The sequence below is a fragment of the Rhipicephalus microplus genome, chromosome 5 (genome assembly GCF_043290135.1).
Source record: "Rhipicephalus microplus isolate Deutch F79 chromosome 5, USDA_Rmic, whole genome shotgun sequence".
Taxonomy (NCBI): Eukaryota; Metazoa; Arthropoda; class Arachnida; order Ixodida; family Ixodidae; genus Rhipicephalus; species Rhipicephalus microplus.
The window spans coordinates 40,458,956-40,480,476 of record NC_134704.1 but is presented as its reverse complement, the minus strand read 5'-3'; the positions used below and the strand labels follow the sequence as shown (position 1 = coordinate 40,480,476).

General features: G+C 48.3%; 1 protein-coding gene across 5 annotated transcripts in view; it reads right to left on the bottom strand.

The window, feature by feature from the left end:
* The window catches only part of LOC119174681 (intersectin-1), a 97,109-nt gene that overhangs the window by 8,162 nt on the left and 67,426 nt on the right, over positions 1-21,521 (bottom strand). For 2 of the 5 annotated variants that reach the window (XM_075895262.1, XM_075895260.1), the window contains 12 exons: positions 19,454-19,581; positions 18,676-18,782; positions 18,008-18,080; positions 16,713-16,820; positions 16,518-16,616; positions 15,651-15,890; positions 14,868-15,008; positions 13,906-14,036; positions 12,687-12,763; positions 11,335-11,418; positions 9,244-9,321; positions 6,881-7,054 (listed from right to left, as the gene is read on the bottom strand). In XM_075895262.1, coding sequence (XP_075751377.1) covers positions 6,881-7,054; positions 9,244-9,321; positions 11,335-11,418; positions 12,687-12,763; positions 13,906-14,036; positions 14,868-15,008; positions 15,651-15,890; positions 16,518-16,616; positions 16,713-16,820; positions 18,008-18,080; positions 18,676-18,782; positions 19,454-19,581 — 1,440 coding nt within the window. The remainder of the gene's footprint in view (positions 1-6,880; positions 7,055-9,243; positions 9,322-11,334; positions 11,419-12,686; positions 12,764-13,905; positions 14,037-14,867; positions 15,009-15,650; positions 15,891-16,517; positions 16,617-16,712; positions 16,821-18,007; positions 18,081-18,675; positions 18,783-19,453; positions 19,582-21,521) is intronic. The other 3 variants (XM_075895261.1, XM_037425706.2, XM_075895263.1) reach the window with 3 other exon arrangements.

Below are 21,521 nucleotides of genomic sequence, written 5' to 3'. Positions count from 1 at the left end.
TATAGGCCGCACATGCTTCTGATACAGCACTTAAGATCCCGAAATTAGAGAGTTTTAGTACTGCGGAATGGTGCTACGTACGCATCACGCAAGCGCCTTGCGTTACGTGGCGTCGTTTGCGACTCATCGGCTCTTAGTACGCCGTAGTACCCGCGTACGTAACGAGCGAGAAGCGTGTTGCGCCGTCTGGTAGATCAAAATAGAAGCACGTGTTGTTGACAGCCAATGTGAGCCAATTCAAGTGTTATAGCCACATTATGGCAATATTTTAAGCCACAGAGCCGGTCGGCGCTTGCCACGGAGGAAGGAAGGGTTCCTCCGTGGCGCTTGCCTTCGATGCCGCCATTTTGCAAAAACGAAGTCTCGCGCTGTCGCGAACTTGTTCGAGAGCGGCGCGATCACCTCATACGTACGCACGCACGCATCTCATGCGTGCGTACGTAGCGGCTGCGTACGTAATGCGATACGTGCGCGTTGCGGTCTGCGCATGCGCACTACGCAGAACGTGACGTACTTACGTACGCAACGCCGCCACGTACGCAGCGTACGCAGTACTAAAACTCTCTACTGCCTCGAGGTTTCGCCCCGCGGAGCGAAAGCCGGCTTTTCGCGTGCTCTACACAGACTTGACCGCGGCTGTACGTGGCCGCAGTTTGGAAATCCAGGATTTTAACAAATAAACTGCCGTAAAAAACAACAAAAAAGAAGGGATGTTGTACAAGTAGAACAATAGAACAAATAGACACATAGATCAAATGAAATAGCTATGTACAGCGGAAAGCAGGATAGTTGGCATTCACTTATTTTGTAGGGCAGCGCGCACGCATGACAGACGCTATACAAACGATTGACAATGCTGAAAAATCTCGCGCCAGACAGGAACGACCGGATGCAGCAGGATCACGCTGCAGTAAGTGGCCGTCTATATGTGATACAGAGTACATAACGGGAAGGAAATGCCGACCACGCTGTATTTTCCAGTGCAATTTCGTCTACCGAAGAACTGCGGTCAACAGCACGGGTTTCGCTCCACGCGGTCTCTCTCATAGCACAAAGGCCACTTTGGCCTATAGGAGCGAGAAAGACGCAGTAGTAATGCGTTTTTAATGTTATGTGGGTAAAGAAGGGATAGAGAATATCAGGGCGGATAGAGTAAAATAAACACCGCGATCTGCCGTTATAGTGCGCATCATTGCGTTCTATCATTGGCTCAAAGTATAATAGATCAGTGGAAGAAGTGTAAAGACAAACCAGCACACATAACAATTTGGCTAGTTGGCGCCTTGAATAACTAATGAATGGATAAACGCAACACGTGAAAGCCAAAACAGAAGACGTCCAGCGCTGTTCCGATAGTCTATTTGTGGGGAGTATAGCTTCAAAGAGTTGTATATACGTTTTTTTTCCCGGAAATCACAGCATGCGTTATCACAGAAAACCAGACAGTTCCTATCCGTACAATGTGAAGTTGAAGTTTATGATTTCTGAAATCGCCACGGGCAACGATATTTGACCTTCGTGTCGTCTAAAGGGCGTCAAAGAGTGGTGTACGATATACACTTGAACGATTAAAGAGCCATTCCTTAAACGCCAACGCCTATGGATGTCTGAGCAGTAGTACGAGTACGAGTAAGTCAACGTGAAGAATAAAAACCAACTTTATGCGATAAATTAATTGAATCATAGGCTTCGCATGCTTACAAGAAAGAACTTTCCCGAAATGCAATTGATAGGTCACGACTAAAAGGTAATTTATATTAATATTAATACTGAACAATGCAATGGTGGCTGTCCTCCGGACTCGCCGCGAGAATAATCAGGAAAACGTCATCTGTGAAAGCGTGATATAGCGTGCAGGTTAATGCCGAGTTATAAGCAGCCTTCGTATACTCTTGGGCAACGCTATACAAACTGCACCCCATACAGATGTACTGTCACAAAGCCCACGGTATCGCATCCTTCGCACTATGAGCTACATCGCGAAAGCAACTCGGCAAAGACTGACGCTAAAGAGAAGGCAAATTCGTTAGGGAGACTACTTTCACACATGGGAACGCACTGACACAGAGCCAACAAAACAACGCGCTAATTGTCGGCGTCCTAGGAGCGACAGTAACAAAAACAGAATATGGACATGGTAAGTTAGGATACAAAGGGAAACCAGATAGCGCTAAGAATGACAAGGACAGAAACAAAAATGGCCCCGTATCTGCATGTTAATCTGCAAATGTCGTCGAAAGACGATAGTCTTGCGTGTGGAGAGGGTAAAAAAAACATTTATCTGATGTTCTACGCAAAAAAAAAAAAATAGGTGAATGGTATTCTGAAGGCGCTGCGTTAGAGTGCCTTGATCGTGCAGCGGAGGCAAACGAGCGCATCAAGTCACGTCACACGTGAGACATGAGCGCTATCTGGCAGTTTTCTTTGAAAACGAAACGCGTGGCTCTGAGACAGGCGTGCGCTCCCGTCTCAGAGGTGATAAGGTGTAGACCTCAAGGCGACGGGTAGGTGCCACCACCATCGCGTCTTAGCAAAGCGTTGGAAACATTCACCTTTCCGTGCAAGCGTTGCATGGTCAGCGCAGCGTGATAAGCGCAACGGTCCCTAAAATTACTTATGTAAGCCTTTTCTAGTAAAAGATGCACATGCAGAATACATACGTGTTGTTATTATGGTGCCCCAGAATTGCGCAATAATTGCTTATTAATTGACAATTGCACAAGTATGAACGCTATAAACCTTGAGCAACAGTGGTGGGCGCTGCGGATGGGGCCACCCGTTTCGAGTACTCGGTGTCGTTAAGAGTGGACAAACAGACAAATGTGCACAGACAGACAGACAGACAGACAGACAGACAGACAGACAGACAGACAGACAGACAGACAGACAGACAGACAGACAGACCAAAGTTTTAGCGTCGAAGGTCCCCAAGAAAGACTATCATCTTTAAAAACACGGCGCTGAAAACACGTCGCACATCCTATGACATCTGTTTCCGCCACATCGCAACGGAGACCACCGAGACGGAAACATGCAGGCAGCGTCGGGTAATCTCTAGCCTCTGTGCGACAACGCCGCGAATGATTTGTCCCTTCGCTGCATGACACGTACGCATCGCGGGAAACGCTTAAGCCCAAACTCCATAAGCGCGAAAATGCACGCGACAGCGACGAGCGACGCTATGAGCGACGAAACAGGGCGTTCGCGCGACGTGTCGCGTGCTCGTTTTCGCGCGATCGCTCGGTTCCACAGATTTGGAAACCGTCGCTCATCGCCCGGAAGTGCTGGGCTCAAGCAGCCAATAGCGAAATACCGGAAAAGACAAAGACTACGCGGGTGCACGTGACCCTGCCCGAGTCACGTATGCGCAACAAGAAATAACGCAATGTTTGCGCATGTGCATATCAAAGAAGTGCTGCAAGGCAATAATAAACACTTTCCGTTCCATTACACAACAATATATCTTATTTTTAAATTGCATACTACTCACTACGCGGTTTTCTAGGTGCGAGTAGACGGCCTCATGCCAGCAACAGTGGAATTCGCTCGCCGAAGCCGTCGCGTGAATGAGGTTTGCCTGCGCTAGCGACTGATCGCGCGACGCCGATCTACGTCGCGTCGCTCGTCGCTGTCGCGTGCATTTTCGCGCTTATGGAGTTTGGGCTTTAAGGAAACGCATACGCCAAGCGCCGGCGTATTAAAAACGTCGACGCGCCGGCGGTTAGCCTGACGCTCGGTGGACGCAGGGCGACTGCAGACATACCACTTACGTTTCTCTCACAACTAACTTTGCGTGTCGTTCTACACCCTCACTCTCTTCGCTTCCCTTGATAGCGGACGTGCGTCCCAGTTGCATCATAACGCCGGTGGTCGCGAGCTGCCGCTAACAACACGGTCCGTCCGTGCATTTTTCTCACGCTCTCTTTCCTTTGTAAAGCGCGCTGTTCTTGTCGTCGGCGCTGTCAGCCGTTATTCACGGCAGAGAAATTGAAAGACCGCGCCTGAACTGCGTCATCACAGGTGCCCGCTGTGGTGGCGCCGTTATTGCGACCAGGATACACCGTCACACGGTGATCTTGGTCACACGGTGAAGAGACATGGAAGGATAAAAAATAATAATAATATATGCTACTACTACTACTATTACTACTACTACTACTACTACTACTACTACTAATAATAATAATAATAATAATAATTTGTGTGTTTTCCATTAGACTAGCATGGCCGGTTTTATTGTATATTCACGTAGCTATCTGTAACGAGAATTACTGCTGCTTTGCGAATCGTGGGCCGTGCTACTGATTGCGCACGCTTGTGTGTCGTGACAATCTGTAAGCTTACTGCATTATTGCTTCCCTGTGTACCGCGGACCGTGTTACTGGTTACCTGTAAACTTTGTGTTCAAACTCTGCTCAGTACCACTCCTGCGTTGGCTGCCAAAGGGTGGCTGGTAGTATTGAATAAATAAATAATTAATTAAATAAATTAATTAATTAACAATAATAAATGTCTGGGATTTTACGTGGCGACATCACATAAAGATTATGAGGCACACATCATAATGACGTCTGCGTCTGTCTGTCCATCCGTCTGTCATCGAACTAGGCGGTCACGTACGAGCTATAAGGAGGGACAGACCCACGGCTTTAGGATCTTCGCCCCTAAAAACAATCAATGAGTCCAACAACTGCCTATACGAGTCAAAGCAAATCAGACAGAGCTGGTAGTGTGCGAATAAGTACGGTAGGCCAGGTCCCCTTTCACCCCTCTTCACAAATCGCGGGAGTGTAAATTTAAAGATGTCTTCGCATAACGAAAAAAAAAAACGGACAAAAAAATAACGGAATGCACCACCGACCTTTGTCCCTTACGCTTCAGATTTCTGGTCAGCTCTCGCTTCCTGAAAGCACGCGCTGCTGCGTCCGTATAGATGGGACGAAGATGATTTCGCGCGTCGACACACCACGCCGTCATTTTCTTATTTAAATTTTTTTTTTCAATTTAGACGTATAAAAAACTCACTGCGCGTGGAATACAGGCGACGCGTTCGTAGCTCCAGTGGGCACGTAAAGTACTAGAAGGCACGTATAGCAAAAAAAAAAAAAAAGATCATCATAAAGCAGAACAAGTGGCGCGGGGGATTACGTACTCAAACATCGCGTTGTGCGCTGGAAGGAAAGCTTGTCGCTGCCGCGACGGCACTGGCCTTAGCCATACGGTCTGAAAATAAGAATAAGAAGAACGGAAAGGGGCAGAATTCTCGGTGTGAAGGCAATTGTTTGCGCTCCCTCATTGCCTTTCTTTTGAGCATGACTGCGTCTTCGGTTCGCAGCAAGCGTTTCAGTGAAACGGAAAGGTTTAAACGTTCCCTTTTTGCGCGAAGAGGCCACAGTGTATACAGCCGTAAACGTCGCACACTTTAAAAGGGGGCGGCAAATTTTGCCTATGTTCGGAGAGAAGCAGAGCATGAAAAACAGTCGAGCATGTGACGCAATCCTCACTTATAACCTTCCCCGAATGTGACGATATGACACGGGGAGAAGAAAATAAACGAGCGGCAAAAAATAAATAAAATAAACATGAAAGGAAAGCGGAAATAGAGAGCCACGGAGAGGAAATCGGGCCACCTTTCGACGCGCCACGTCGAATACAAGAAGATAGTACTCGCAAGACTAGGCGCTCCTCTTATATCAACATTACCTCGCCGCAGTGCTCAACACCGGAGGTAATGGGTTTGACTCCCAGTGCCACCTGCCACCTTTTAATTATTATTATTATTATTATTACAGGAAGATGGGTACTACGCATGATGTTCGGTGGTGTGGGAACTCATGTGTCTTCTGTCCCTTTCTTCATATAGAATATGTGTTCCATCTACGTTCGCGATAATGAAGTCGCTGGCACGAACATCGGACCTAAATCAGTGACCAGAAATTCCACGGCACGTGAACGACGGAAATTCTGCATTTGCTCCAGAATTCTCTCTGCGGCAAATTTGTAGTTCTAAACTTCGTGGTGCACAGACACACCAACATAGAATTAATGAGGTCACTATTGTTGCTGACTGTCGTAGTGATTGTCGGGGTGTTACGTCCACAAAACCCCGCGATGACTATGAGGAACGCCGTACTGGCAGGAGGGCTTCGGAAATTTCGGCACACTATAGGCTTCTTCAACGTGCACCTAAATCAGAGAAACCAGGGCCTTTAGCCTTTCGTCGCCATCGAAAATGCGGCCGCCGTGGCCGGGATTCGATCCCACGACCTTCGGGTCAGCAATCGAGCATCGTATAACCACAAAACCACCGGCCCGGGTATTGCTGCTTAGTATCGCTGTGCACAACTACTTGTCTATTCCTCTATCACTGTGCGCGGTGGTGGTGGTATCCGTGGTCACGGTGCTCCGGTGTCGACACGAAGGTCGCTGGTTCGTATACCTCGCTGGTGGCGGTCACATTTCGATAGCGGCGAAACGCCGGAAGCCCGCGCACTGTGCGATCGTCAGTGCCCGTTAAAGAACACGGGACGGTCAAAATTCCCGGAGCCTTCCACTAACGCGTGCCTCGTATTCATATCACATTTTCTCGCACGTGGAACCTTAGATATTACTGGAGGGAAACAGCACGAAAGACGAGAGACCTGGCAGTAAAGGACACACACCGCTGTTGTATGTGTTCCTGTTTGCCTGCCGTCTCTCGTCTTTCGCACTGTTCCCTTCCAATATGTCGTATACCAACATGGCCAAGCAACCACTACAGTTTATAGGTATTACTATTATTATCCGTATTCGTTCCATTTTCTCGCATTTCAACGTGCGCCTTTGCGATCGTGAGATAGCATACCAAATACGATCTACGCCACACCCCCAATATGCTCACCGTTGGGCGAAAAGAGCTCGCGGTTGAAGACGGTGATGCAGAGGACGTCCCTACGCAGGTCCCTGACCAGGAACTGCATGGAGCTGTTCCACTGCGGGCTGCTCGTGGCCGTCTCGACGTGCGTCTTGTGCTCCTGGCAGGCCATGCTCACCTCGCAGTACGGGTCGCACTGGCCTAGAGCGTCGTAGGAGAGACGCATCACAGGAGAGACGCATCACAGGAGAGACGCGTCATAGGAGAGACGCGCGGAAGAATGAGCACGCGATAAAAAACTCCGACGAAAACGAGCCCGGCGCTCCTGAAAACTGTATACTCATTACAGTTCACCACAACGAACCTCGCCAACGCCGATAAACGTTGCTTAGGACAGGTATACGATACCCGTGCATTGAAACGCGACATCATTTATTATGAAGGCTGCTACAAGCAAAGGCTCGCGATAACCGCGTCATATCGCTGCAAATCTGGCCCCCAAAAGGTAATTTCGGCTGTGACGTAAGCCCTCGAGTCAAAATCACAGCGATGTGACACAAACTGCACTTGCTAAAAAAGACGATAGTAAGCGGATTACTTTGCCTTAAGTTCTCGCGTTTCAATCCGTGATTACGGTACACGGGACACTGTTTGGTGGCGTCTACAACGCCGGAAAAACGACAAGCACTCCAACTTTACAACATCACCGGACATTCCCTCTGAAACAAGCGACGTTCGTAAACTATCTAGCATAGCTGAAACGTACTGCGCTCATCGATAATCTCGTAATGATGATAATACGACATAAACACAAGTAAAAGAATGGCAGGGGGCCGCACTCCCTTGCAAAATTGTTTTTTTTTTCGCTTTGAAACAAAGTTTCAAATTTGAGTTTCCTCGCGCGAGGTACACAGTGCTTGCATTACTAATGAAGTAAGAAGTAAGTTCGTGTGTTCCATGGGCCTATACCCTACCACGAAACATAAAACACTATTCCCTTCACTCGGTGTCACGCTTTACGCTTCCTGTGCTACCCCCGTGGGGGAGGGGAGGGGTTGGCATATTTCGATATGGCCGATCTGAGAAGACAAACACGAAATAGCATTCCTTGGTACGGCATAGGCATCATATGAACGTCTACGTACAGATAAGCTTATCGAAGCTCGGTATACCTAAAAGCTGGGTATGTAGTTCCATTACAATGGAAAGTAGCCCTTTTTCTACTTTTTTTTACATAACGCGGCGTCGTATCTGTCTTACAGATGTCTTTTACCGGTTTCCAACGACAGTGAGCGCAAATAGGCCTTGCCCGATCTTCGCGAGAACGTCGCAATACTTTGTTAAATTAAACCATACCATCTCATGAAAGCCATTTACAACGTCATAACTTTAATTACGCATCATGAAAAAAGTTCCCTATAACACATAAATCGTACCAAATTTCGCTATTTAATTAACCATTGCCACCGAACTCTTTATTTTAAGCGACACAGAAACGGTTGCAGTTCGCAATCAAAGAAAAGCACTGGATAAATGTGTAAAAGAACAGTGTTATCATTTCAAATCGAAAACGCAATGCGCGAAAACCTCCACCGTTTCGTGCCCGAGCAGAGCGAAACGGTGAGACAACGGCGAGCATTCGCATGCACAGTGCGGTTAGTACCTGCCATGCAACATGTAGGCGTTCTTGCACAAGCAAACAACGAATCAAACACAATGGTTACTTGCTAATGAAAAAGATGCAGCATTATGCGTCATAATGCGTAAATAAAAAAACACACACATATACCTCTGTGCTTTACGATTTAATTTGGCAGATTGTATAATGGAAATGTACGCACACGTCAAACCGCGTTTGAAGCTTATTTTTGCTGATAAAACCAACAATAAATATCCTTGCGTGGAAAGAATTACAAGATTGCATAAACATGAAACCTATATTATTCATAACTTCACGAGCCCCACCGGCAACGGAAAACCATTGTAGATATATTAAAAATATTCAATGCATCCGGACAGTTTCATCAATGAGGAATCTCATAAACCACGCGTAGAAATGCATAGTACACTTGAACAACAAAAACTTAGACATAACGACATTTCCACCTGAATAGCTGCAGAAGCACCAGATACATTTGGAGTATTCCCTAATGATTCGCATAAATGCGAAAAAATTCGCGCCCATGCTCTGCTACAGCCCCCCCCCCCCCCCCCACTCCAATTTGCTCTGGTTCCGGAAAAGACTCAACACTTGTAAGCATTACCGACGCATCTAGCCAACTGTTGTAACTTCACAAACGGTCAGGCACTTGCCATTTTTCACTCTAAGCCTGTCACTATACATGTGACAAGTTCGATTCGTTTTTTCCGTTGTACATGTGAGTGCGTACCTTGAACGTCCTTCAGGTTGAGATCGCATGCTTGCACTACGACTAGCTTTAATTGGCCGACAGCTGGTCTCCGGGTCACTGTGCACGACGAAGAGGTGGACGTCACATGCAAGCGAGCACGCATGCGCCACACGTTAGTCATCGCGCACACCACACGTCGCCAGGCACAAGCAAACACGCGCAGATATGGTCCAAAAGGAACAGCCAAGCCCGTGAAAAAAAAAAAAAAACATCCCTTGTGTACGGTCGCCGACGCCAATACGAACGAGAATGTACAACGGATTTCAAGGTACGAACTCTGTAGTTTTGTAAAGCGTCAGCTTTTTCCCGCTCACAAACCTAATCTCAAGAAGTAAAAATACACAGATTGAAATTCTACATCAGAATGGCGAGGAAAGCTGAAGTGATTCGTGCAGAGCGTTATCAGAGCCCTTCGAAAAGAGCACGAACTGCGCATACGCAGAAGTGTACCGGAAGGACAGATAATGCATCTGTTTGTTTTGAAACGTAAATTATCATTTGAAAAAAAAAACCACGACGTGAACGAGTGTAGCTTGACTGTAAATATTTTTTGTCCATTTCTTCTTGTTCATCGCGCACGACGGGTAATGGTGAATTGCTAATGAAGAGAGCGAACTGCAAGTTTTCCATCAAGTTCATGGGAAGCCGCTTCAATATACACTGGACATGCTTTCCAAACAGCTTCCTTTGATTTACTTCAATTTATCGCTTAAAATATTAATATTAAAAATTATAATGGTTTGCGCTCATAAATGCCGGCGCCAGCACACGTAAACACACTCCCAAAAGGAGACAATTAACAATGGTGCAACGCTGGTAACTCCTTTTTGCGAGTATAGATATACGCTCTGAGAAAATATCGAGAAAAAGGGTGTCTTTTTGTCCCACAACAATAATCGTCATCAGGCTTGCGTGCGCTTCCTTTCTTGAAAACTCGGCGCTGGCGACTTTCCTATCGAGAGTGCAATGTAACCCTGATAATGGGCATGTCGATCGTGACCGCAATGTACCGGGCGCGGGGCGATAGCGCAAGGATGGAACGCAATATAGATGACGATTATTCTTGTGGGACAAAAAGACGCCCTTTTTACTCGCACTTTTTTTTTAGAGTGTATACTTGTGCCTAATTTTACACCGTTTGTAAGAGTGCTCACGCCTCTCAAGAGAGTGCATGCATACATCCAGTCGCTCTGTGACACTCTGAGAAAAAAAAATCGAGTATTTGGGGAATATTTTTACTACGCAAATATAATTTTCATCTTCATTGTGCAATTTCATCGCGTTACCAAAGCAGCCCCAACACTTCCCAGGCACGAAAAACGTGTGCGCTATTAGCGTCACGCAGCATTATTGGCAGGAAAGGAAGTGGAAAGAGCCAGGTTTTTGAAGAAAGAAAACGAGGACAAACTAGATGACGATAGCAACTGATTGATTGATATGTAGGGTTTAACGTGCCAAAACCACCATGTGATAATGAGAGACGCCCTGTAGTGGAGAGCTCCAGAAATTTCGACCACCTTGGGTTCTTTAACGTGCAGCCAAATCTGAGCACACGGGCCTACAACATTTCCGCCTCCATCGGAAATGCAGCCGCCGCAGCCAGGATTTGTACCCGTGACCTGCGAGTACCTTAGCCAATAGACCACCGCGGCGGGACATATATGTGCGTTCGTGTATGCAGGTATGTGTTCGCACTAGACCACCGCCACTAGCCACTAGACCACCGCGGCGGGGTGACGACTACAACTGATTTGCAGAGATGCTTCCCAAATACTGTATTCCTTTTTTTTTCTCAGAGCGTATACAGCCAACGTTTACAGCTGCAAGTGTGTGTGCAACTTTCGAAAGAGGAGTTAAAAAAAAAAAACCGAGACAGAGAGTTACTTCATGCCTTCACAGAACACACCAAGAGATGGCGATGCCCGCGAAAAACGTGAACGTGCTGTTAGTGGCCACACACGAGCAGGACGAGAAGACGAATGCAGGACGACGCATGCGCGGTTGTTTTTCTCCCCTTTGCGCACACGTGCAAGACAGGCACCGGCTGCGCGGGGAGTCGATCCTTCTTACCGTGCGCCGCTCCGCTTCTCAGGTTGCGGCCTTCGACAACGACAACTAGCAGGCGGCCGACGCCGCTCAGTTTCTGCGCTTTGGCTGCACGCGGTGGTGCGCAGGGGGAGGAAAAAAAAAAAAAACAAGGCGGATAGGTGAGAAGGGTGCAAAAGTTCGATAACAGTACTCGCGATAGGCGGCACTGCATTCAGTTCACAAGAGGGCTCGGCGAAAATCACCTAGAAGAACGAGACACGTGAGTAATGAATAACTCTGCACTTTCTCGATTGAAGTGGTGAAGCACTCTTTCGGGTTCGTCGGTACATGATGATGATCACACATTGGGTAACTTAGCGCTGTATATGCTATTACTATACTGTTTAACTTTCGTAACTTCTAATACTGTTTAACCTTTCTTGAGGCGCCATCTGAGGCATCGAATTTCCGCAACCTGGTATTAGGAGAAAAAAAAAAGAGCGCTGGAACATTCTGTAAAAATATTTATAACTCTGCATCGAAAACACATTTCGAGAATCTGTAAACTATGCCGTTTTCTTTTCGTTCTAAACGCTGATGCTTTCTCCACGTGTTTTTTTTTTTTTAATGAAAAAAAGCTATGGAAAGATATTTGGTAACTAGATGTGAAGTAAAAAAAAAAACATGTAGAACTTCCACTCAGAAATCTTCAGCATTCGTTTCTCTCCGCGAGAAGAAATGTTAATGACACTCGGCGCGAAGGGCGCCGACGCAAAAAACGCCTGCTCTGTTACTTTCGACTTATTACGAGTGGGGTTTTCTATGTAAAAATGTTCTAAGTCTTAGAACGTACCACATGGAGAGCTTCGGCAGCAATCTCAGCGTGCAGCGAGGGAGCAAACCAGCTGCGTTTACGAATCACTTGCGCGAAATTTGACAAACGTTCGACGTTCGCATAACGTTTCAAAGTCGTCGTGACTTGAAACGCAGCAGTCGCGACGTGGGATTTTCTCCTCCATTCGAGCTCGTTCCGAACGGTTATCGGCTATGGCGCGACGTCGAAAGCGTAATGGTGAATACGCATAAAGTTACGCATGAAGCCGAGCGAAGCGCGGCATGCTTCGCAAACAAGCATTCACCACGCGCTATTTTACATTTGATAATGCCTTTCTCCCGAGAGCACGATGGCAGCTATAACGACCTCGTCACGTCATCTAGCCGTTACGCAAATCGGACACTTCCGCTACACGATGCGCCGTCTACTAGAGAGCGACTCGAACAAGTCACGGATAGATAAGAAGACGCGAAAGAAAAGATAAACAAGGCTGCAGAATCGGCACGAACGAGTGCGAACCGGAAGGGTTGGGAAAAAGAGCGCCCCGTCGCGTGTTTACCTGAGACCTTCATCTTCTTGGCCTCCGTGTCGCGGTAGTTGTGCGCCGCCTCTTTGATCTTCTTGACCCACAGTAGCCTGCGCCGGGGATGCAGAAAGAAGATGCATGAGCAGACACACGCGCAAACACGCACGCAAACACACACGAGACGCCATTTCCAGGAAAGGACAGGAGGAGAAGGGACTATTATGGTTCCTTCTTCAGTCTCCACTCGTAAATAGGGGCGATGTCTTGATACCGAATGCCAGACCGAGCACCGCATAGCGCCTTTCCCACCTAAACGTTATAACTGCATGACGATAGTTATAGCGCGAAAACAGAACGACGACACAGAGACAAGAAGGACACGAAAGACACGTCCTTCCTGTCTCTGTGTCGTCGTTCTGTTCCCGCGCTATAACTATCGTCATGCCATACCAACTATAGCCCAAGCTGCCACACTTCTAAGTTATAACTGCCTCACATAAAACAAGCTTCTGCTGTTTCCTACATAAACAAGGGCAGCGCCAGCATTTTTTCTTTACTGGTGGGGGGGGGGGGGCGCACTCAAGAGAATTGAGTTCCTTCATCGGGAGACTGGAAGCTTATAGGCATTGTTCTGAATAAGTTTGCTCTTGGGAACGGGCGAGGAGGGGTGGAGGTAGGCGGTAATCTTAGAGAGGAAGCTGCCTCTCCCCCTTGCGCCCGCCTTGCCACCGCCCCTGAGCGAAAAGATGTCTTTCAGCAACCATTCATAACTTTGTCACTTGCACGAGACGCTGTTGAACCGTGGGTCGGACACGGTAACTTGCGCAGAGGCACACACTTCATTTTCTATAATTAGGCTGAGTTCTTTCGCCCCTAAATAACAGCAAATCACGGCGCATTACCATTTCGAGTGTCGTGAACTACCATAATGAATGAAAATGAGCACCCCCATTAAAGCGATAAGGTATAGGAGGCGGGCGTGCACACGGGGGCAAGAGTTTTCGGTGCGGAAGTGCAGCCGCTGAACTATACAATACCTCGCCACAAAAGAGGCCCCCGTTTCCACGAGCCGAACAGCGAGGACTAGCCGCGAGAACCTATGCAAGATGACGAAGCCAGTAGCCACTACAGTGCTACTTTGTATACAGGCGAACATATTAACCATTAGGAAACATACCACGTTAACTTAGTCGGCCACCACCTATCCTGACTAAATGCGCGGAGGTGAGGAGTAAATAGGTGAGCTGCGTACTTCTCGTTGGCGTTGGCCGCTCGAAGAACGTTCCGGGGTGCGTCGGGCACCGATATCTGGAAGGTGTCGTCCGACGGGCTGCCCGCTCCGTCCGAGCAGTCTTCCACCAGCACGGTGTTCAGGAACAGGGGCTGCGCCGGGTTAGAAGCGAGAGACAGAGAACCGTAATTCACATCTTTTTTTTTTTTTTAGCAGGTTCTGCGTACAGGCGATGTGTATCAGCTTGAGTGAACTAAATGAAGTCGTCTTTGATGTCCCCCCCCCCCTCACCCTTACGAGGCTGCTGATCCGTAATTGCACCGACGCCCGTAACTAAACAAGAACTACGGAGCAAACGACAGAAAGAAAGTCAGAGAGCTCTTTATCGGAAGACAGATAATTTAGCCGGCATATAAACTATTTTACCTAGGACATGTGGGCGCCACCATTTTGGGCTGTTAAGGCAATGTTTTCTTATTTTTGTATGTTATGACCGGAAATAATAAAGACATGAAACATTGGATGGACCAACGCAATAGTTTTCATGCGTATGCGTCTATACCGTAGCACTGTTCGTTTAGTTGCTAAAGACGCATGAAGCACAAATGTTGTTAACAGCCTATTGTGACAGCAATGAAACCCATCCGTAAAATCTATAGTCTATAGTAATCGCTCACATGCTGGGTGGGGAAGGAAAGAGAGGACAGAAAGGACGCGAGAAAGGCGCGACGAAACGAAGTACAGAAATGTTAAAAGATGAAAAAAAAAATAATAAGACGCGGGGTGACAACACAGCAAGCACAATCGCGGAACAAGCATCCCGCACTGTTTCTGCGGATCTACGTCTCCTAGCTATGTTCATGCTCACATGCTAACGTAGGTCAGACGTGTTAAAAAGTTACTCTAGACTATAACAACTAACACTGAAAAAAATTTATATATAGGGTCAAACAAACAAAAACAAAGAGACGAGTGCGACCCACCTGCTTGTACAGCTTGTAGGAGGCGTTCATCGCCTTGTCGGACATGAATACGTTGGTGACCCTGCCGACGTCGCGCATCGGCTGCGCCAGCAGGAGGAAATCGTTGAACAGGAAGCCCACCAGCTCCTTGCCGCTCTTCACCTGCGTTCGTTCGTTGTTACGTGAAGGCGTACTCGTCGGGGTATCGCGGGAGCTCGCAACGGTGTTCTTTACGCGCAAGCCAAACGAGAGCGGTGGTCTCCTACTTACGGCACTTGACGGCTGACCCGAAGGTCGAGGGATCGAATCTCCGGCCGCGGCGGCCATACTTAACCGAAAGGCAAATGCGAAAGCCCCGTGTGCTTAGACTTGGGTGCTCGTTAAAGAACCCCGGGGGATCGAAATTCCGATGCCCTCCACTACGGCGTCTCTATTAATCATATCATGGTTTTGCAAAGTAAAACCCCAGCAATTATGATTATATCAAACAAGTGGCTTCGTCATAATGCGGAAGAAAGTTAATATGAACGAGTCTGTTTCACACAGCACGACATTGAAATTACTGCGTATGAGGTTATGTTCTTGTGCGTCGCCGTTAATTGCCCCAGGATGTTCTGGTATTGAGTGGATTACAGCAGATAGATTAAACATGAAAGAACCATCCTAGCTTCAACAGACAACGCTGGAAACAGGGAAATATGCAACTGTCACTCGTTATGTCAGTATACGCGCGCTTTCATTAATTAACGGCTACCCTAATTAACATTCATGTTGTACCCCGGGTTCACGGTCGCGTGTGCGCACCTTGGTGAGGGACCCCGAGTGGAGGAACTTCCTGGAGCCGAGGATGTTGGTGAGCGAGTTGAAGACGAGCCTCTCGGAGATCCCGTTGCACTGGATGTGCGACTGCGCCCACTCCAGGTGATCGGCGTTCTCGCGCTCCTTGACAGCCTCGTTGATCTGGCTGCAGAGCTGCTCGGCCTTCTCCAGCGCCTCGTCCAGGTAGCCCAGGTCCGGGTGACTGGCGTCCGTGTACTCACGGATCTGCGTCACGCATCAAGTTGTGTACGCACGTTCGCAGCGAACTCAAAATATGGCGCATAATAAACGTCGGTGATGCGCTCTCATCTTCGAGGCTTTATATTAGGCACAGCAAAAGACGGGAACAAAGAACCATCGCAGGCTCTCTTAAGCATTCGCCTAATCCGCCTCGAAGGCTAAACCAATCTTGCGTTTCTTCACAGACCATGTAGTAGTGATAACCCCCCTCCACACGAAAGCTTTTCACACCTCACTTTTGAATACGCACGCATATGACTAAGCAAGAGTATTACGAGATGACGTCATCCTCACAGTGACGACATAACGACGTCATTTGGCGACGCCATGACGGGATGATGATTCCTGGATTACTCGCGTTGGCGCCGACGACGCGAGATCGCGACGGCCAAATTTTCGCGCTTTCTGAGGAACCTATATGACTTCCATCTTGAACATCAGGTCAAGCGCGTCGCTGCGTTGCTTAAACTGTGCCCCATTTTCATTGCGCTAAATAAGTTTTGAGGATATGAACCTGCTCTAACTGGTTACTTCATTAGGGGATTTCATACGACACAACACGTAGTAAGGCATTTCGATCCATACGCCCACTGCTGACAACTTTCGACGTACCTTCTTGATCATGAGAGGATACTTGGTCATCCTCTGCATGGGCTTGAGCAGGAAACTGGTGAACGGCATGCCTCGCGTTCGCGGGTTCTTGCAAAACTCCTGAACACACGAAAGGGGTAAGCGGACAAGCGCTACAGCAAATCGCACGGCACGTGATACCACGTTCTAAAGGACACAAAGAGAGGAGACGCCTACCCTGGTGAACGCCTTGAAGCGAGGGTCGTTCTCGGACCGCTGCTGAATGAAGGCCATGGACCGCACCTGGCAGCTGCAGAACCTCACGTACGGAGTCAGGTAAGGCAGCTACGTAAGCGATACAATCATCATTTTTTATTACGGGAGCGGAATTGCTGCAAAAGAAAAACAGTCATTAGTTTTCTTTTTCCCCTTTCTAAAATTAAGCATGGTGCCAATGAGCGGGACAGGCACGGAAAGACCGCCTTCCCAGAGTAGGACCCTCTTTCATTACCCAATTAAAAAAATGGAACATTTCCTCATCTAGCCTGCAGTGTACCTGGTCGACAAGAAAACGATACGAGAACCCTAGTGACCTTAGTTGACGGAGTGCTAGCTAGGCGCGCGCATCGTGGCCTAATTCGAGGTACGCTTTTCTCGCCGAATTCACTTCAGTGTGTTAGGTCTGGCGCTCCGATCGACATGGCGAGAACGGCAGCTTCGCACCCATTACATCTGCTCAGCAAACACAGCGGGCAACAAAGGCTGCCGAGATGCTTGAAACGCATACAACAGGCACGTTCTGCCAGATACTCAACGCAATAAAAAAATTCGTGCTTCAAAGTATAGAGGAAAAGGGAAGTATACTGAGATAGATAGGCAGATAGATAGATAGATAGATAGATAGATAGATAGATAGATAGATAGATAGATAGACAGATAGATAGATAGATAGACAGATAGATAGATAGATAGATAGATAGTGTGTGTGTGTATGTGTGTGTGTGTGTGTGTGAGAGAGAGAGAGAGAGAGAGAGAGAGAGAGAGAGAGAGAGAGAGAGACGAGACGAGAAAAAAGGAAGGCAGGCACAGGAACGGTGTAGTTCAGTACAGTCAAGCGCCAAGCTACTTGGGTCACCTCCCGAGATAGGCACAAATTATAATAAAGGCGATAAAGGAATACCTGCCTGTGCGCACACAAACAGGGCTGGAGGGAGTGTGAGAGAGCGAACATCTTCACTTCGGATGATATCTTAGATGAGGCGCCCTTGATCCAGGACATGGTGTAAGATACAAACAGCGGTGATCCATGCAGGACAGGGCAGCGCTCTAGGCCCTCACGACATGTCTTAGCTGATTAGGGTCGCTAAATGACTGATAAGACAGAAATGAAAAAAAAAAAATCTGGGCAACAAACGAAAGCGTTCCTTACAAACAAGCGCAAGTGCACAGAGGCTACTAGAACAAAAAAAGACCGAAAAAAATAACAAAAAAATATAAACAAAGCCTACTGAAAGTCGAGCAGCACCACTCACACTTTCGCAGAGAATGTCTCCGATCATTTCGATGACGCCATCTTCGCTCATACGCTGGCGTACCCTGAACGACCTGGAACAGAAACACAATGCGAAAGAGAGCTATAAATGTGAATCGTACAGGGAGCACTCGTGCAGCTATGCACGTACGAAAGAGCTGGCGCGTCTCCGCGAACCAAAGCGGAAAGTTCAATGTCCATTTCGTGCGCGGGTCAAGGTTTTTGAATCTGATGGCCCTCGTGCAGTGCATTCAGTAGGCTAAATAAAGCTCCCGCTATCACGGCAAGCAGAAAGTATCGGCGTAGCATACCTTTTTTCTCTCCTTTGACCGTTTGTGCAGTGCATACGGCACAGCCAAGACAGTGGTGTATGGACAAGCGTATACAAAGCTGCGATTCTTTCTTTGCGCGGATTCGTTCTTCGCGAGCTAAGTAAGACGTGACCTCCACGGGTATACGGTCGCGGGACTCGACGAGAAGCGTGTTACTGACCGTCTCATTGAGATCAAGAATGTCATTACGACACGGCGCGGCAAACAACGTCAGCCTCTCACACACTTATACCCCGCGATAACACCGCCTACCTCACGGGTGGGAGTGAAAGAAAGGAGACGGGGTGGGGGGGTAGGCGTCGCCGTACAACAAAACGGTCGTTCGGTCGAGTCTCACTTGAGCATCTTGGTGTTGCTCATGATGAGCTCGGGCCAGTTCACGAAGATGAGCTTCACCTCGTCGTCGGCCAAGAGCGATGACTGTTTCATGGGCCGGTAGAACACCTGCGGGGAAACGGAGGGGAAAAGTGCAAGGCCACAGCTGACGACTCCTCGAAGCGTATCGACGAGACCTCGGCGTACGAGCGTTCAGACAACCATCAGGGGGTGCGCTTGTATAAAAGAGACGTTTCACGGGGCCTAATGGGACAGCGGCTATAGAGCCTGCAAAGAGTGTTGCCTCCGTACGGTTACTAATGGTACATTGGTGGCCTTATGGAGAAAGTAGACGCGCATGGTGCGAAGCAAATGACCCTAGTTGCGCACCGCTCCTTTCTCTATCGCGCACAAACATCGACTCGTCGGCAGCAGAAGAGGCGTGGGAGGCCCGAAGCGCCTTCGCGCGAGAATCCGCGATGCACCCACACACTTGTGAATATCCCGACTCCTTTAATAAAGGCGGTGAAAGGCAAACTTCCCTGACTTTTTCTTTAATTTTGCTTGCGCATATACACACGCACACATACACGCGCACGCACGAAGATACATGGAGTATGGTTGATCCCGCCCTCCCTCTTCCGAAAAATATTCTGGCTGCGCTCCTGGTTTCCCACTTAAAAAGCCGACGTGACGGCGTCAATGTGTCTCACGTATAAGATCGACTACAGGGCGCGCATTCACCGTGGGCCAGGGTGTGAAAACGAGACAAGACGGAGCGTCGAAGACAGTGCCCGTACCTCTTTGACGAGGACCAGGTCCTTGACGTAGTTCTCCTCCGTGGAGATGAGTTCGTAGATGTGACCCTGACGTTTCTTCTCCCGAGTGCTGAGCGATGCGCTGAACAGGATTTCCTGCAGGCTGCCACCTGGAATGGGCGAGGATGAGTTTGTAGAATGCTGCGTAGCCTTTTCTCGCAATACCCTCATTCACCCAGCTCTGGGCGACATTACCCGTCATTTGATATAATTTAACACCAACCATCGTTTGGTCAATGTCATCAGTGCCGGTAGCATGCGAATGGATGCGGTAGGCAAGGTGCTTTGTAAGCTACGCGAGTGAATACGGGCGAAAAGTGAACGTTACCCAGCGCAAAGGAGTGATGCTAGTAGCCGAGTAAAGACGCTAAACTAGAACACCGGTCTTGCGGAAACTGTACTGGCCTGCTTTCTTTCTGTGAAGACTGCAGTTCTTTTTTACACTGCCACACACGCGCACACAAACTTTCGTTCATCTTAGTTCATGTGGTCACCCCAACGTGAAAGTACAGGAGCTTGCGATTACACAAGCCCGCTCGTATGGACGGATGGATGCAGTGCGTGTCACCCTATAGTTAACGGGGCAGTGATTTGTGCGCCAGCAGGCTCCAAAAACCACACTTTTCCTTTCTAATCGGAATGGCTTGTTTACTTCCATTAAGTCGTTCTTCCATCGAAAAAAAGATAGCACAAATTCATCACCAAAGCTTGCGGTTCTAACAGTAGAGTGACCTTATTTTTTTCTACTGTTTATTTTCGTCCTTTCTTTTTACTTTTACGCCACTACTCCTCTGAATGTCTCTTACTTCTTTCTATCGCCGATGCGTTTACCTTCACATCGTTGTCACTGAAACGAAATCCTTCATGTAGAATAGTGCCCAAACATACACCCAGATGGTTATTTGCACATTAAATCAAAACATGTTTCATCGTTTCCTTAGCTTCCCCACTGCATGTACATTTTCACTTGTTTTTCACTTTATTTCACTTGTATAACTATGCGTTCTGAGGCAGCCAGACTTCGCTTCAACCAGTAAAGCGCTTCCCTCTGAATCATCATAAGATCATCCAGAAAGCAACGCGTCAACGACCTAGGCAGGAAAACGACACGCAGTCCCGCACCTCGAGCATGACGAGTCGGTCCATAGTGCCAACCATTATGCCTGCGCATATGCTCATAAAAGGAGCATAGTTGCACACATATGTTTTTCTCGCACCGGTACGCCGAGCGTTATCACGAGGTACAAAATGACACGAAATGCTCCACCGCACTACTGAGAAGCCAACTTTAAAGGCACGACCACGTGATGTGACATCCACATTCCGCTCCAATAGTCACCGTGAGAAGCGTGCGCGGGGTTCGCGAAGGGTCATTGTAGCTCCCTCGCCCCCCCCCCCTTCTTCCCTTCATTTTTTATTAAATCAATGTATGAGGCAGTCTTTGCGCTCCCCCCCCCCACCCCTTATATGACAAGGGCAGAGCGACCGCCACTCTCCTGCGCAAATGGCGGACCTACGCGAAACTTTCCTTTCTCTTGGAGCATATCTAGGTGCATAGGCGTGAAAAGGGTTCCCCATCAGGGGAGGGGGGGAGGGGGGGCGAAGGTTCATCACTGCGCCTCTACCAATAAGACATGAACCCATCCCCCTCCCCCCCGTCACCCCCCATGCCGACTGCACGCCTATAGGCGTAAAGAATACCGCCAACATACTGGGCGAGCCACAGCAGGCGGGTCGGCGAAACAATCTTTTTCAACGACAGCGAGCGCTAACTGCCGAGGCCCTGGTTCGAGAGTGTGCTCCTCAGTTGTCCTCGAGTTGCCACACTTAGAGGCATCGATCATCGTGAACTGCGATGGCACGAAGAAGCCGCGCAGCCCGACACAGAATTGGCGCGGCGGTCCCTTTCTAGCGACCGCAGAGAACTGTATAACGGTCAATTGGTGGGAATCGAGTTCAAACGGCGCCAACAGGGCGGAGACGGGACGCGGCTTAGAGCGAACGCGTCACCCCGAGGTTGAAGTCCTGCGGTGCCGTGTATGTACAATAG